This window comes from Delphinapterus leucas, chromosome 10 (assembly GCF_059928025.1).
Source record: "Delphinapterus leucas isolate spDelLeu-1000000601 "Yukka" chromosome 10, BTC_Dleu_Yukka2, whole genome shotgun sequence".
Taxonomy (NCBI): Eukaryota; Metazoa; Chordata; class Mammalia; order Artiodactyla; family Monodontidae; genus Delphinapterus; species Delphinapterus leucas.
In genome coordinates, this window is record NC_143138.1 from 20,318,990 (window position 1) to 20,336,410 (window position 17,421).

At 40.8% G+C, this 17,421-nt stretch overlaps 1 protein-coding gene across 4 annotated transcripts in view; it reads left to right on the forward strand.

Annotated features, from left to right (window-relative positions):
- The window catches only part of CARMIL1 (capping protein regulator and myosin 1 linker 1), a 319,604-nt gene that overhangs the window by 187,441 nt on the left and 114,742 nt on the right, over positions 1-17,421 (forward strand). For all 4 annotated transcript variants that reach the window (XM_022562315.3, XM_089918429.1, XM_089918431.1 and 1 more), the window contains 5 exons: positions 656-742; positions 8,411-8,514; positions 10,929-11,006; positions 11,150-11,226; positions 14,221-14,325. In XM_022562315.3, coding sequence (XP_022418023.1) covers positions 656-742; positions 8,411-8,514; positions 10,929-11,006; positions 11,150-11,226; positions 14,221-14,325 — 451 coding nt within the window. The remainder of the gene's footprint in view (positions 1-655; positions 743-8,410; positions 8,515-10,928; positions 11,007-11,149; positions 11,227-14,220; positions 14,326-17,421) is intronic.

Sequence of the window (17,421 nt, forward strand, 5' to 3'; positions counted from 1 at the left end):
CAGAAAAGAGTCTACATTCATTACAGTCCTTGGGTGAGTGAGCTGGTTTTCACAGTAGCCCACTCTGGCCATTAAATTTAGAGACCACCGGATTTTTATTACTATAAATTCCTTGGGATTAATTTTATGTTACCAAACGTAGGTTAAAGGTAGTTTAAAACATGCTCTGTTGCTTTGTCTGAGGTTGTTAGCCATAAGCCAATTAAATATTGGAAGTCATCTGCTTAAAGTGAAGCCGTTATCTGAATAGTTAACATCACATTGTTTTTCTTGACAAAAATAGCATGCATCCGTTCACCCAGAAGAGTGATTAGCTCATTAAGACACAGGTTAAAAAGAAAAGAGTCGAAATTATATCACTCTTCCCAAGACTATTTGCATTTGAAATAGCACTATGAGGAGAGGATAATACTTGGTCCAAAGAAAAACATCTCTAATGGTAAAGTTTCGATAATTGTGCTTTTCTCTTACCCTATAGGTAGGACTGAAAGTAAAGGAGGCATGATGGTAGATGATTAGAAAACAGTGTCTAACATTAGAAAGAAAAAACGATCACTTTAATTGGAATCAAAGTTAACTTTCAGGCATTGTAAAACAAATGCAATCCTAACAACTTAAAAATTCTAACAATCCCCCTTTTCCCTTTCTTTCTCAGGTGTGTCGTCTTTAAGTATTCAGTTTGCCAAACTCCCAAAGGGATTAAAGCATTTAAATTTATCTAAAACCTCATTGTCACCTAAAGGTACAGTATATCTTATTTACTTAACTGTGTCTATAATATTTCTGCTGCCCCATGGTACCTTACATAGTTAGAATTAATACTTGTTGTGTATCTGCATTTAAAAATGTAGTTGACCCTTGAACAATGTGCTTTGAACTTCCCGGGTCCACTTACATGCATATATTTTTCAACAGTAAATACTACAGTAGTACATGGTCCACAGTTGGTTAAATCTGTGGAAGTGGAGGAACCGTGGATACAGAGAGCAGACGATTAGTTACACGCAGATTAATCCCCACGTTGTTCAGGGGTCATCTGTATGTGTATTATAGTACTCTGGAAGTTTTAAGATAAAGAAGTTATCTGATTTCTGGTGTTCTAAAGTGAAATGCTTTCAGAGTAGAGAATAATTTTCAGGTATGCCTGTGGTCTCCAACTTTTCAAACTTTGAGTCAGGGAACGCTCACCTGGCTGCTTCCTGCCTCACATTCCTAGAGGTAGCTGGTTGTGTTTTGCTGTTGTTGTTTTTGTTTTTGATTTAGCAATGTTTTGTTTGTTTTTATTGAAGTATAATTGACCTACAACACTCTGTTAGGTCCAAGCGCATGAGATAGCGATTCAGTATTTCTCTACATGACAAAATGGTCACTACTGGTTGTGTTTTTCTTGGTTCATCCTTGGAAAGACATCAGCTATCCCCACTTCCCCGTTCCCCCTTCCCCTCCAGATGGACTGTCTGCTGCACAGAAAACAGTTGGGCCTAACTGCCCAGTCCCAGTCACCACTGTAGCTCTACCTGCTCTATTTCCTGTCCTGGAAATTGCCTTTCCTTCCCCAGGTTCTTTCCTGACTCCACTCACCATTCTCTCAGTTTTTCCAGTTTTGTTCTTATTTTGCTACATCAGCACCGTCACAATAATAATTAAAATCTCCCTGCATACACTGCCTTGTATACGCTTCGTATTCTGCTTGAAAAGCTTGTCTTTCATCTTGTATAGGGAAAACCTCCATTCTTGCCTTCCTTCTGTGTTTCTCTTTCCTGTGCATCTCCTTTACTACTCACACAAAACATCTCACTTCTGACACCTCTGGTCACCAGATGTGTGGAAGTTTTTCCCTCACAACAGGCATTCTCTGTGACACCACCTGGGTAGCCTACAATTCAGCTCAGTATCTACCTGGAGATGGCACGAGATCCTGCAGGTTAAGGGCTCAGTCCCACAAGACTGCCATGCCCCCCGTCCACCTTTAGATACCAGTTCACACGCCCAGGTTATCAGAGGTTCCAAAGACCCCCCTCCTTGAGTTTGATTAATTTGCTAGAGTGGTCCACAGAACTCAGGGAAACGCTTACTTACGTTTACTAGTTTATTAAAGGGTATGATAAAGGATACAGATGAACAGCCAGATGAAGAGATATTTAGGGTGAGGTCTGGGGGGTCCTGAGCCCAGGAGCTTCTGTTCCTGTGGAGTCGGGGTGTGTCACTCTCCTGGTGTGGACGTGTCCATCAACCTGGAAGCTCTCCAGAACCCATACCGTTGGGATGTTCATGGAGGCTGCATCACGTAGGCGTGGTCAGTTATTAACTGCATTTCCAGGCCCTCTCCCTTTTCTGCAGAAGTGTTGATGGGTGGGGGTGGGGCTTCTCAGCATGGCTTGGTCTTCCTGGTGACCAGCCCCCATCCAGGAGCCCACCAGGGTTACCTCATTAGAGCAAAAGATGCTGCTAATGCTCTTACCACTTAAGAATTTACAGGAGTTTAAGGAGACCTGGGTCAGTGTCAGGGTCAAAGACAAATATTAGAACAAGGGATGTTTCTAGTGCTCTTATCACCTAGGAAATTACAAGGGTTTGAGGAGCCCTGTGCCAGGAACGGGCATGGGAGGCAGAGACCCATATATATTTTCTCTTATCTCACACATCTCCAAATATTCTTGGAGAGCTTCAGTTTATTTTATAAAACCCTCGTCTGTGATCATCTCTTCTGAGACGTCTTATTCCTGAGGCCTCAACAGAATCAATTTCTCTTTCCTTTCTAGATCATATCTAACATTATTGTATAAATGTGGTGTCTTCCCTACTTGAAGGGGGCTCTCCTTGCAGCCTCTGTATCTCTCATCTCCGTATCTCCAGCACCTGGCATAGTGCCTGGACCATTGTGGGTGTTCAGTGAAAGTTTCTTGAATTGAATAATTTCCCATTCCTTAACTATATCACTATGTTTTGAGGGCAGTATGTGTAGCAATGGCCCGTTCTGTTGCAGATTGCCTAGGTTTGAATCCTAACTTTTTTGCTTACTATAAATTTGCTTTTACAATCTCTTGGTTGTACCTACCTCATTTGTAATATGGAAATACGAGCATCTGCTTCATCAGAGGTGGTGGGATTAAATGGCTTAATACGCATACAGTGCAGTTTTTGGCACAAAGGGCTGCGCTGTCCCTGCCGCCATCATCTTCTTCCTCTTCCTTCTCCCCTCTCCTCCCTCTCCCTCTCCTCCTCCTCTCCTTCCTCCCTCCCTCCCTCCCTCCCTCCCTCTCCTCCTCCTCTCCTTCCTCCCTCCCGCCCTCCCTCCTTCCCTCCCTCCCTCCCGCCCTCCCTCCTTCCCTCCCTCCCTCCCGCCCTCCCTCCTTCCCTCCCTCCCTCCCTCCTCCCTCCTTCCCTCCCTCCCTCCCACCCTCCCTCCTCCCCTCCGTCCCTCCCTCCCACCCTCCCTCCTCCCCTCCCTCCCTCCCTCCCTCCCGCCTTCTCTCCCTCCCTCCTCCCCTCTCTCCCTCCCTCCTCCCCTCTCTCCCTCCCTCCTCCCCTCTCTCCCTCCCTCCCTCCCTCCCTCCCTTCCTTCCTTCCCTCCCTCTGTTGTGTGTTTTTATATGCTTTTATTTCGCCTGGGACAACCGCAGTGTCACACCTACAAATCTGGTGAATGACTGCAGCTCCTGGAAGATTCAGTTTCTATCCCATTTTCCCTTTGAAGCCTCTCAGACAGCCTCCTCTCACCACACCCTGTGGGACTAGATGTTCCCTTCTCTGTGTTCCATAGCACAGGAATTTGTAAATTCCTCAGTTTTAGTGCGTCTCCCATTGTATTTTGGTTGTGTCCTAGCCTGGGAGGTTCTGGATGGTAAGGGCTTTGCCTCATTCATTGCCATGTCCCTGGCACCCAACACACTGGAAGTTCTCACTAAATGTGTCGTGGATGAGTGGGTGAAGCAAAGTGGTCCCAGAATGGTTTTCTGTCCATCTAGTCATACTTTATTCTGACCATACAGTTTCACTGAGTGATTTGAAATTGGGGGTGGTTCCATACGTCCCATGATTTTATGTGCACACATTTGTACCCACATGTTTAAGATGAAGGCATAAAAGCAACTTTCCAAAGGGAAACATTTCCCCAGGAGCCAGTGTTTTCTGTCTTGATGCCTGAAGCCATCTGCAGATCTTAAAGCTAAGTGTGTGTAGTCCCTTTTTGTTATCACTCTTCTACCTCAGCAAATTAGTTTCATAAAAACCTTTTTTTTCTGCTGATTATCGATGCATTACATATTTATGGTGAAGATTTAGAAGATACTGAAAAGTATAAACGAGAAAGCAAAAATTACTTGTAATGCCAGTACCAAGCCATTACAAGACTGTCACTGTTGACAACTTGGTACCCATCCTGCCACACTGTTTTCTGCCTGTACATAGTTTATTTATATACATACCTACAAAAAACACTCACATGCATATATGCAATTATACTGTGCTTACTATCTCATAAGCTTCCTCCCCTGCCCCCTGTAGTAAATTGTGATCATTTATGTCAGTAAATACTTGGTCCACTTTCAAAGGCTATGCCATAGTTCAGCGTATGCAAAATGTTCCCTAATTTATTTAAATGATCTGTTGTACATTTAGATCATTTAAAATTCTTCAGTAGTGCAAAGAACACTAAAATGACTTCTATATATGGTCATGTGTTAATTTCTTCTTTAGGATAAATTCCTGTAAGTAGAATTGCTAGATCAGAGTTTGCAAACATTTTTTTTTTTGTTTGTTTGTTTTGCTGTATGCGGGCCTCTCGCTGTTGTGGCCTCTCCCGTTGCGGAGCACAGGCTCCGGACGCGCAGGCTCAGCGGCCATGGCTCACGGGCCCAGCCGCTCCGCGGCATGTGGGATCTTCCCGGACCGGGGCACGAACCCGCGTCCCCTGCATCGGCAGGCGGACTCTCAACCACTGTGCCACCAGGGAAGCCCAAGTGTTTGCACACATTTCTAAAAGCTTTTTCTGTTATTTATTGTCGAGTTGTCCTCCAGGTGTTTCATAGAACCCTCTCTACACTCTCACTATCAGTAGATATTGTTCTCTGCTTGTTTATCAAGCATATGAACAAAAGTATTCTGCTATTTTAATTTTAATTTCTTCACTTATTGCTTAAGTAGCTTTTCCCGCCTTGTTGCTTAGTCACTTGTATTTCTTTTGGAGGAAATTGCTAGTCCCCCTCCTCTGTTACTGTTCTGTTTACAGTGTCAATTTTTTTCTTTATTCATTTGAATTCTCCACACATTAAAATGTTAATCATTTATTATGTGCTTCATAAGTCTAACTCTTTCTTTAGGTAGAGGTTTTTTGTTTTTAAACTTGATTATATTTATTTAACTTATTTGTTAATTACTATAAGACAGATAGAGGGATGCTATGATCATTGATGCTTCTGAGGGCAGGTTTGGGTTCTGAGGCACCTGAGTGCTACCCACTCACTGATGCCCTGTGCCTTCCAGTGTGATGAGAGTGGGCAGATTCCCTAGGCAGAGCTGGGTTCCTCAACTTCCTTGTGAATCGGGACAGCCCCACATGCCCTATACCCTTCACAAATAAAGATCAACACCTTTATCTCTTCTCTGCAATAAAACGTGTTTGAGAATTAATATTGTTTTATAACATGTGACCCAAAGAATTTTAAGTTGCCCTTCCTAAGATGTATATCTTGAAATGTTGTTTTTTAAAAAAAAATCGATTTCTTAAAGGTTTTCAGTATTCTTGCAGACTGTCACAAAGGATCTGAAAGGTTTTGCAGGTTCAGAATAACTCAGATTAAATTGTAGTTTTAAGCTTTTGCTGAATTTGACTCACATTTATATTTTTGTCCCATGAAAACATTTATATTCATGGCTCATAATTCAAGACAGATTTTTTTTTTTTTTAATCTGCCCATGACATCCACACTGTCTCCAAATATCCTTTCTCTTCCTCAGATGTTAGCTAAGTGATAGTTTTCTGGATTTCTAGTAAATGTCCTGCTGGTTGCCAGATTATGTCAATGCAGGGCCATCTGGTACCACCTTTTTCCAGCTGTAAACACTCCAATAATAAATATGAAGAATGGTCAAAATCACTAGACAACCAGAATCGACGATAGCATGAAAATCTGTGCGTAGTTTGGGTTGGAAGAGCCCTGATTTTTTTCCATCCTACATTTTTGTGATTTCCTGCTATTAGTGTGTTATTAACACAGGCCTCATGTGGATGTAGGCTCCAGAGGTGGGGGAGGAAATCCTTCATTCTGTTTCAGTAGCTTGAAGCTGGTCATGATAACATGATTGTCTCCCAGTTCTATTCAAATGTTGGCCAACTGCCAAGCGCCCACGCTTGGCAAGGAGCGTTTTGCTGTCAAGGCTAATTTCACCATCTAATTTCGGAATTTATTTATTGAGTTTTGTTACACCCCACTAGGGACATAATTTTAAAAATGATTTTCTTGATGAGAGTCTGATATTTTCCACAGGTTTTGGACTCGATTATTCCATTTCAAAATACATTGATATTACCAATAACAGGGCAAACTGAAGGAAGCTGGTCATTTAAGCAATCATAGAAGTTGCCTCCAGAAGTTAACCTTTTCTATGGGTCATTGCAAGTTCCTTTTATCTAACACAGTTAATCAAATCTCTGCCTCCTTCACTGCAGAGCTCTTGTCTCTTACCTCTTTGATAGTATTGACGTTGCTAGATTATGATTATTCAGCTGTCTGGGTCTCCCACTGGACTGGCTTTGAGAGGGTAAAAGAGTATCCCCTGGGTCTCAGAAGCCCATGCCTGGTATACAGTAGGCCTTAAATAAAGATTTGTTGTATTGAATAAATACTCCTCGTGTAGCACTGGCTTTTCATCCTGGAATTTATTTAGCTTCTTTCGTGGTGGTCTTTGAACTTTTTGAGGGCAAAGAATGGGTCTTATTTACACGTATCTCCCGAATCCCCAGCATTTGATAAACACGTTATGAGTGCTTAATAAATGTTGAGTTGATGGCCAAGAAATTCTTCCATGTACTTAAGTAAAACATTTTCCCCTCTCTGCCTCTGAGTCTTCTCTCTACAAACCCAAATGGACACTCACCATCAAGAAATGGCTCAGTAGCCTTTATTGGACACACACTGGAGTTGGTTCCCTGTAACTCTCCAAAGCTGAAGGATGAGGTAGTAATCCCTCCATGAGTGCCATGCACCAAACATTCTAAACGTGGAGCAGAGTACTTGTAACCCTCAGCTTTTTTTTTTTTTTCTTGGAGTGCCTACTTGGGTCCTGCAGCCGTGACCAGTTCTGGCCTGACCCTCGCCCCTTATCCTGATGAAGGCTCTGTCCATGTGCAGGCAAAAACCCCGTTCCCTGTTTCCCTTTCGGGTGGTTAAGATAGGCTGGGATTTTCACGAAGAATTTTACTGAAAAACAAGAAAAACAGAATGATTTATGAAAGTATACCCACCTTAGAAATAGCCGTATTTCCAAAATATACGATTTAGAACCATGCACTTTCAGTAGAAACATGAAGAGCTTTGCAGTATCCATATCCCAGTTACCTGAAGAGTAATCATCGTGATAATCGTGTGTATTGACCTCTTTGAATCCCAGGGAGGGACCAGCCTCTTCTGGGCTCCCATTTTGAAGTGACCTGATGAAAATCTACCCACCACAAGTTCCTGACTAACAGGCCTGTTTCAATTCCTGTTACCCACAGATAGTAGACCATACCTCTCTCTGCACAGAATAATCTTACCCTCCTCATGTGTTCATTCTTTGTTTTTTGAGGTGGTATTATCAGTTTATTTCAGTTGACTTTAACTTGAACCATTTATGTTATGTATATAAACAGTGTGTAGAGTGTTAATTATCAGTTTTTCCTTTTGAATGCTTCTTCCATTGTGTACATGTCATTAGCTCTTTGTAAAGTCCATTTCAATCTAAATTTTGCCTTGAGTGTAATATGTTAAGTAGAGCAGTGCGTTCCTGTATTAACTTCCAAGTACTTTCAGTAGCCTAAAGTATATGAATTTGCATCTGCATGCTTTCAATACTGTACATGAAGGCAAGAATCACCTGGCAGGATTAAGAGAAGGACGAAAATGCTCAGTTAGACTGCTTGCATCATTTTAAGACTTCAAAGTAAAATCCTTTCCCTCCACATCATTAGAAGTAGAGCAAAATGAAGTTGATTCTGTTTCTTTCTCCTACTCGGTGAGTTGGTCGTGTCTGTGACTAACCTGTTCTTCCTGTCAAAAGACCATCCTAGAGCTGCCTTTTGGGGACAGGGCTTATGGTTAACCTCAGTCCTGCAAGTTGATGGGGCTGCTAGACCATTTAAAGAAACTCACAAACCTCATTTTTTGGTTCCTGGAGTGGAAACTGAGCCTGGATCTCATCAATGTTGCAGGGGTGAATAGCCTTTCTCAGTCACTCAGTGCCAACCTGTTGACCGCCACCACTCTTAACCATCTGGACCTCTCAGGGAACATCCTTCGCGGAGATGACCTCTCGGTAGGTTTTCTTTTCCTTACTGCCATCTTCAAAGAAGCTGTACTTACTAACCCTGGAATAATTTCGAAACATATTTCCCCACATCTCCCTTTATCATGACACCTTCAAATCATTTAGTCATGAGCTTATGAAGAGTTTTAGAGAAATGTTCCAGAGCCTTCCTTTACTAAATGTAGCCTATTCTAGAGATTTTATCCCCCCTCACTTAAGATTGTTGAAGTTTAAATTCTTTTTGGAAATACTTTTTCTGAAGGAATTTTTTTCTCCACTTCAAAACATTATTGCACCTGTTAAAATTGCCTGATAAGAAAGATTGGAAACATAAAATGAATTATTTCATCATTAAATAATATTGTTAAGAAGACTGGTGGCTTTTTAAAAACATAGTTTGTGATGGAAAGGGGATATTGGGATGAACTTCAGTCCCATATTCCATGATTACAGTAGAGAGGGGGAGGGTTAGGAGTCAGCTGGGGCCACTCTTGAACGTTTGAGTGTGAAGGCAAAAAGTTTCCCCTCAACTATAACAAGATTTTTCATGCAGCTGAATCAGTAATGTAAATGTCTGGCAGATCTTATTGATACAGTGAATTAGGTATGATCTCATTGCCAGATGGGGTGAATAGTCCCCTCTAGTCACAGGATAGAATTTAGAAGAAATGCTCCCTTACCAATGGGGTGGGACCCACAGCACGTGGACCGCTTCAAAGGACCTTAATTTACATTCCATTGCTTTATGGGAGTGAAAAACACTGTGACATGTATTCTCATTTCTCTTCTGTTTTCCTTTCCCTGTAAGACAGGGAATGTTGCCACAGCCCTCTTCGTAGTTATTTTCCTCTCCCTTACACTTGAACTCATTAACATAATATTAGTACTTGCTTCCTGGTGTGCCATGACTTTTTCAGTGTGTTGTCCAATTGTAGTTGTCACTTTCACTGATGATTCATAAATCTGCTCCCTCCCAAGATGAAACAAGGAGTCCGATGTGAAACCACCAAAACATTACAGTGACAAACTAGCAGAATAGAGAGAAAGGTAAAAGAAGAGCCTGAAGATTAAACAAGAAGGCTGCTAACATAGGGGCATTGACAGTCACCCAAGACAGCAAAGTAGCCAGCCAGGAGTCCTGTCCCAGCTTGCCTCTGGGGAAGGGCAAGTGGAATGATGAAGCCGAGTGACAGTGGGCTTCTAGCCCCGACAGGCTGAGGTTCTGAGAGCCATTCAGCAGGTGCAGGGAGGGGCTTACCTGGCCCTGTGCTTTCCAGGAGAGCAGCCTAGCAGGGACTGCTGGAGAAGTGTTGGCCAGGTTGGGTCTTGTCACCACTTGAGGGTGATTAGAGCTTCCCCAGCTGGTGGCCAGGAGTAAACTCACAGTGCCAGGCAAAGACAGAGAATCAGATCTTCATTAAGTCAGAACAAGATTATTTTTCTGAATCAGAACTTTTCATAATACAGTACATTGTATGTCTGGTTATTCTAAAATATTTACAGGCCAGTCTTTTGCTATCCTGAATTCCTTGGTCAAGAGGAGTTTTCTCAAGCATCTATAGCTAAGCTGCTACACTTACGAGGCTTTGCCAAGGACTAGGACCTCTCAGTGTAAGCTTGTTTGTTTTTGCAAGTATCTCGTGGCATCCAGTGAAGCAAAGCAGAATTCAGCTATTTGCCTGGTGGCAGGAGCTGGGATTTGGTGGCTATTGGTGGATGCTGGTACCACCTACTCACACAGGGCTATTAGAGAATAACAGAGTTGTTCATTTTATTGTTTGGATAGCCTTGCATGGGGATGAGGGTATAGTTTAGGCATTGTGACACTCTAGAAACTGGAGGGTCTTAGTTATAAGTGAGATTAAGAAAGAAAAAAAAAGCCTAATAGTGCTGTCAGGCCCTTTCTTGTTAGATTTTGGAAGTAACTAAGGATAGAAAAATTATTTCCTTGAACTGAAGAGAGTATAGCCCGAGACCACCATCCTGTGGTTCAAATTCAAATTAGTGGCTCCTTAAACACTTTCAAAAGTGATTAGCATTTTGATAGGGTGGCTGCAATTCAGGTGGTATTTCAATCTCGGCAGTTAAAATTAATTAGCACTGTTCCAAATTGTGTAATAAAAATGGAGCTAATCAGGAAAACGGAGCCATGTGTAACAAAATGGGGGTTTGGTAGCCGGGGCTCCATTTGGCCTTTTTTAAACTTAAACATACTTTAAAATATTCTTTGGGATTTTGCTCTCAGGGAAGGTAATGGAATGACAGAAAATTCTGCCATTCTCTTGGGAAGAGTAGAGGATGATCCTCAGTGGATTTGGGCAACTTGATTTTAAAATATTAACTTAACATCGTGTGTGCACGCGCGAGTGTGTGCATGTGTGTTTCTGGATCCTAACATATTTGGTTTTTGCTTTTTATTCAAGTCCATGTACAGTTTTTTGGCCCAGCCAAATGCCATTGCTCATCTGGATTTGTCCAATACAGAATGTTCCCTGGACATGGTAATATCTTTTTATATTGCTCGGGGGGGTCTCAAACATGGGGGTCCCATATTTAGATGGGAAACAATGGGCTTTCTTCCCAATAAAATATTCTCCGAGTCCTAGAAATATTTGAAAATAAGAGAGCCTTGTTTCTTTCCCAGGTCTGTGGAGCTCTTCTCCGTGGCTGCCTTCAGTATTTAGCTGTGCTCAATCTCTCCAGAACTGTCTTTTCTCACCGGTATGGATTTATTCCTGCTATCATTCTCATCTAGGAGTGTCTTTCTCTCAGAGAAAGTTGTAGTGAGATGAAAACAGAGTGATAAAGGGTGAATGTTGTGCATGAAAGGGGATGGTCCTAAATCATTCTCTATGAATATTAGACCTTGAAAGTTCAAGTTTTTATTATATCTTTTTTCCCTGCAGGACAATGTTATTATCAATAACTCCAGACTGCCTATATGAACGATGTAATAATGTACTATTTCTCATATGTGGACAGGCATTCTCTCTTAATATGGTAAAGACCCTTTTAGAAACTTTGTGGGTGTGTCTCAATAATACACTTTGAATTAAGTATCAGCTGTGTCTGGGAGATAAAGAGAATCGTCACCCCAGAGCTCATGCATTCTGATTTGTAGAAGTGGAGGGCCCGCCTAAGTACCTCACTTCTACCTTCCCGACTTAGAATTGTTTGCAAAATCAGGCAGTAGATTAGAAGCAAAAGTAATCACACACAGCAGCGACTTAGAATGGCAGAATGCAGAAAAGTTATGAAAAGTACATGGGTTATGTAACTGTGGAATTCTGGAACCATCTAGTGTATTAATACAGTTCAACACTTACCATTTGTAATTATTACCACAAGTCGTAAACAATATTTTAGTCATTATATGCTCTTTAATAACATGGAGAATGGCTTAATATTAGAAATACCTCCTTTTTTATTGGTTAACTTTTTGAAAACTTTACATATTCAAAGGGATAACAGTCACTTGTTTGGAAAATTCACAATTCAGCATGATTTATTCTACAATTATGCCTCATAGTGAGTTATTCTATATTTTAAAGTATTCTTGGTCCGTTACTTCTACAGTATGTAAATGCCTGTGATAGCAAAAATATGCCACATATACCTCAATAGGATAAGATCAGAGAGAGTAAAATGTAGGAGATAAAATGGTGGGAGAAGTTGAGAGTTTTCTAAGATACTTTATTTCAAAGGCCTTAGAGGGTATTAACTTGACCACCCAGACCACTCATGTATTTGAAGTCAGCTTATGAAGCCATGCTTTGGTGGAGCTATAATAGACTGAGGAACTGGGTTAGAAATGATATCATAGGTGATAAGGATTTTCATCTAATCAGCTCTTTTGAATTGATACTACTGTGAATTCTGTGATGATTGGTCCTAAGTAGAGCTATTAAGCTTATAGAGCTGGAATTGTGCTAACAAATTTCCTTGTCTTCCAAATGAGAGGCTGTGATTAAACTGTTTAGTACCCACTACCTTACCTAGATATAACCATAGAAAGCCCTTAGTAATTATGTAGAAATTGCTGCATTTACACTGAGTTGTGGATTGTTAGCCAGGTTATTCATACTTTGGTTCACAGATAATTTCATAAGTGTAGCAGTCGGGATAGGTCAGATTGTTCCAGTAACAAATGATCCCCCCAACCCACCACCCTCTCCACAGCTTTCAGCAACAGCAATTTTGCGACATGTGCCTTATGGGTTAGCCATATCACTCTGGGAGGCAGAGCAGCCTCTTTCTAGCACGTTGACAGTCACATAGTAGAGGAGAAAGGATCATGGTAAAACTTGTCTCTGGAAATCACACACATCACTTCCACTCACATCCCATTGTACTTCAGGGAATACAAGGCAGGTTAATTTTTTTGTTTTTCCTGAGATTTTGGCTGCTAGCCACCCTCAATTTATTCATGTTACCAAGACCCCATTTCTGAAGTCTGCCAAAGTCTGCTCATCAGAAAAAGAATGTATATATATGTATAACTGAGTCACTTCGCTATACAACAGTAATTAACACAACATTGTAATTCACCTTTACTTCAATTATTCAATTAAAAAAAAAAGAAAAAGAAAATGAACACGATATACAAGCGTCTGTCGGGGACCAGAGTTGTTTTGAAACGTCTAATATGTATTCTACCAAAATTCTCTTTCCTCTTAAGTGTATTTTTCATCCTCTTAAATAGATATTCTGGTTGCTTAGGTATTTCTTCTCAGCCTGAAATTGTCCTGTTTTAAAACCTTTTTCAAATATTGACAGGTTTCCTAGACCTCTGTACGTAAAATATTGTTGAATGTTCTGTGGTTGAATTCGACCCCTAGGACGGCCTCTGCCCTGAGAGTCTATGATTCCCTCCACAGAATATGAATAACTCTCATTGAATAAGTGTTTACAATGCATCAGGCTAAGTGCTGTACTTACTCAGACCTTCCAACAATTCTGTCAGATAGAACAAAACAGACAAAGCATTCATATTCCAATTTTGACTCTGGAATCTTTTCTTAAATCCTCATAGTGTTGACTCTGTCTTCTTATTGAGTTGTATGATTTGATTCATATACTTCCCACTGGAATAGCAAGGGGACGTATTTGGAGGTTATAAGCATTTCTTTTTGGAGTTTTGTCTTTATTCTAATATTTGGCCTGAAATAATTAGATCTGTGGTGTGGATATAAGAGCCGAGTAGGATATTTGTCATGCAGGCTTCTTGCCAATCAGACTTGACATCTGGTCACAATCCCGTTGCGTCTGAGACCTGCTGCATCTGAAAACATAGCCAAACATAGGTAGTGATCCTTAACAGTCTGATGCCACCCAGTGGGAAGGCTCTTTAAATTGATGAGAAATACGTATCTTCTTTGACTTATTTCTTAAAAATTCAAATATGGAGTTTCCTGAAGAACTAGGGGGTGGAACACAATGAGTTCTTTGGCTACAAAGAATAGGAATAAAATGTTTTAAAGACTTAATGACATTTCTTAACCTCTCCTACATAATTTTCAAAAGTACACTGAATTAATTTATTTAACTTTCAGACATTTTGTTTCTTTTTACCTTTAAATTTCTACTGAAACACAACCAGTTCATGGATTATTTCACAGTGTTTGAATTTACCGATGAATAATTGTGCCAGTTTGGAAGTGGGGTGCAGAGATGGAAGTTTAACTGCATGTAAGACTCTCATGTTTTGTTTTTCAGGAAAGGAAAAGAAGTACCCCCATCTTTCAAGCAGTTTTTTAGTAGTTCTCTGGCTCTGATGCAAATCAACCTTTCAGGCACAAAACTGTCTCCTGAGCCCTTAAAGTGAGTGGTGAATTCATTTTCTCCAGAGCTTTTTAAAGTTCAATTTGTTATTAGGAATGTGCTTGAGGGAAGGGAAAAAGACGTACAATCCTTAGACGTACGTCTAAGACAGACAAGGCAGATAAAAATGCCTTTTTACTTTGGGTCACAAAGGAAGTCAAATTCTTTCTGAGTACATTGTACACTGTTGATATTATTGCATCTTCTATGAAAAAAAAAATCTTCCTTTGGTTTGTGACATTGGCAGTAGTCACTGATCTATAAAAGTTGTGTTTCTGGGTACCATCACCTTTCTTTTGAACTCTGTTCAGTCCATTTTAGGTATATTCTTTGTGCGCATTTTAAAATCTATTCTCAATATTTCTACTAACAGTAATAATCAAAGGCTATACACATGTGTGCAACAGAAACAATTTTTAGGTGCTTTGTTTTCTGAATTACCTAGGTATCTATTTGTTTGGTATTTTTTACTTGGCAGGCAACTTATGGGTTAATATCCTTAGTGTAGGTGTCATGGTAAAGTTGAACTTTTTAGAATAATTGTTATCCTTGAATTTCTTTTCACCATTGCCAGAAATAAGCAAAAGGACTATAGAATCTAATTCTGAGTCAAAAGAACATTTTCAAGTGGTTATGAATATCTACGTTGTCAGGTGTGTTCACATGTATGCACAGATTTCTCCTTTCCTCAGCTGACATGTAAATCAGCATTCAATTTGTTCCCTTGCAATTTGTACGAAATGTTAAAATCAATGTCTCCTATTCGTTCTACTAGAAAATTAATCATCTAATTTGTAAATTGCCTTTTCTCTTCTTTTTGAGAGGTGTGAAATTCTTGATTAGTTTTCTACAAAGTACCATATGACTAAAACAATGGATGCCTTTAAGAAGAGTTGATCCACCTGTGCAAAAAAAAAATCCTGATGTTATAGCGGCCTGTTTTTAAAAAAAAAAGAGGAAGAATTGAATCTTTGTAATAGAAATTGCTAAATATAACAGCTGCAAATTGTAAAAACATGATTAGGCTGTTTGTATGGATGTTAATAAAGCTATCAGCATCAATATTCTAAAGGGGATCCATTATAATTTAACCATATTCATTCAACTGATATTTATTGAGCATTTACAACAGACTAGATGCCAGGAAGGCACTGAGTAGAAAGCAAAACCAGACTTGCTTTTATCACATCACATCAGCGGGAGATTAGCATATTCAAAGTAGTTTTAGTGATAGGCACATGGTATACTAATTCAATGTTGCTGGTTCCTGTAAAACATAGAGTAGCTCTTCATTGATTAGTACAATTGATTTTATAGAAAATCCTCACCACAACAACACTGGATTTACTGTACTTTATTATAGGTCAGTGTTAAATCTTGTGACCTGTTGTTATTTCTGTTAATGTTTAATAATAAATCAGTACTGGCAGACCTCGGAGATGTTGTGGGTTTGGTTCCAGATCACTGCAATAAAGTGAATATTGCAATAAAGCGAGTCACACGAATTTGGGGGTTTCCCAGTGCATTTAAAAGTTATGTTTACACTATAGTGTAGTTTATTAAGTGTCCAATAGCATTATGTCCAAAAAAATGTACATATCTTAAATAAAAAACACTTTATTGCTCAACAGTGCTAACCATCATCTGAGCCATCAGCGAGTTGTAATCTTTTTGCTGGTGGAGGGTTTGAAATATTGTGAGAATTACCAAAATGTGACACAGAGACATGAAGTGAGCAAATGCTGTTGTAAAAGTGGCACCAATAGACTTGCTTCATGTGAATTGCCGTAAACCTTCAATTTGTAAAAACACGCAATGTCTGTGAAATGTAATACGATGAGGTATGCCCGTAGTCTCTTCAGGTCTGTGTTTTGCTCAGTAAAAATTTTAATATGAGGAAAAAGGCTTCATGGCCAAAGATTCTGTAAACAAAATTCTGGATGTACATTTAATGTGATACTATAATTTGAAAAGATATAACAAAACTGAGGTGCTTGGGTTTGCCTGTGAGGGGGTGAGGATGGAAAGGAACTTGCCAAGCACTGCCCTAAGTTAGACACACAACTGGCTGCTTACCCACAAACTGTCACGTGCAGTGTTGACAAAAGCCGTGGGAAGGTATCATTATCCCTATTTTACAGCTGAGGAAATGGAAGCTCAGAGAAGCTAAGTAATTTGTGAAAACTCACTGCCATCGCAGCTTGGGCTTTCTGGGAAGCCAAGTTAGAGATGGAGATTAGCATGTAGGATGTTTATTAGGAAGTGCTCTTGCAATCCCACCTGTGGAGGGGGAGCAGGAAGAAAGCAGGATGGGACAGAGGGCAAGTTGAACTGAGGCTATCACAGTGAAGACCCCAGCCAACCCGATGGGAGCTTTGTTGCTAGAATGTCCCTGAGCTGGGCGACGAGGCTGGGCCTGTATACCCCTGTGTTGATCAGTCCTTGGATACAGGCTGCCCCAGAAGCAGATGTGACCTTGGGCGAGGCACTTGTCTTGGGCTGAGGCAGACCCCAAAGAGGACCGACAGCTGAGGGGGCTCTGGGAGGTACATTGCAGAGTCCACTGCTGTCAGCCAGCGGACACTGGCTCAATCCTGTTCCTAAACCCACATTGTATCCCCAAGCACCAAGAGGGGCAGAGGGAGGCCCTCATTTCTTAAAGGGAGATCAGTAGCCGTAAGAGAGAAAGCTAAAGAAATGCAACTTCTCTTGATGTAATTGCTTATTTCATAGTTGTGTTTTTCCTTGGAGGCTCTTTTCTGTCCACATTAAAGTATTTCAGGGCTTTTTAAGAACATGATGACGCTGCCAGAGCCGTGGAGATGACATACAAATTCTTCTGTTAGACCTACTAGAGAATGGACTTGAGGATATGGGGAGGGGGAAGGGTGAGCTGTGACAAAGCGAGAGAGAGGCATGGACATATATACACTACCAAACGTAAGGTAGATAGCTAGTGGGAAGCAGCCACATGGCACAGGGAGATCAGCTCAGTGCTTTGTGACCGCCTGGAGGGGTGGGATAGGGAGGGTGGGAGGGAGGGAGACGCAAGAGGGATGAGATATGGGAACATATGTATATGTATAACTGATTCAC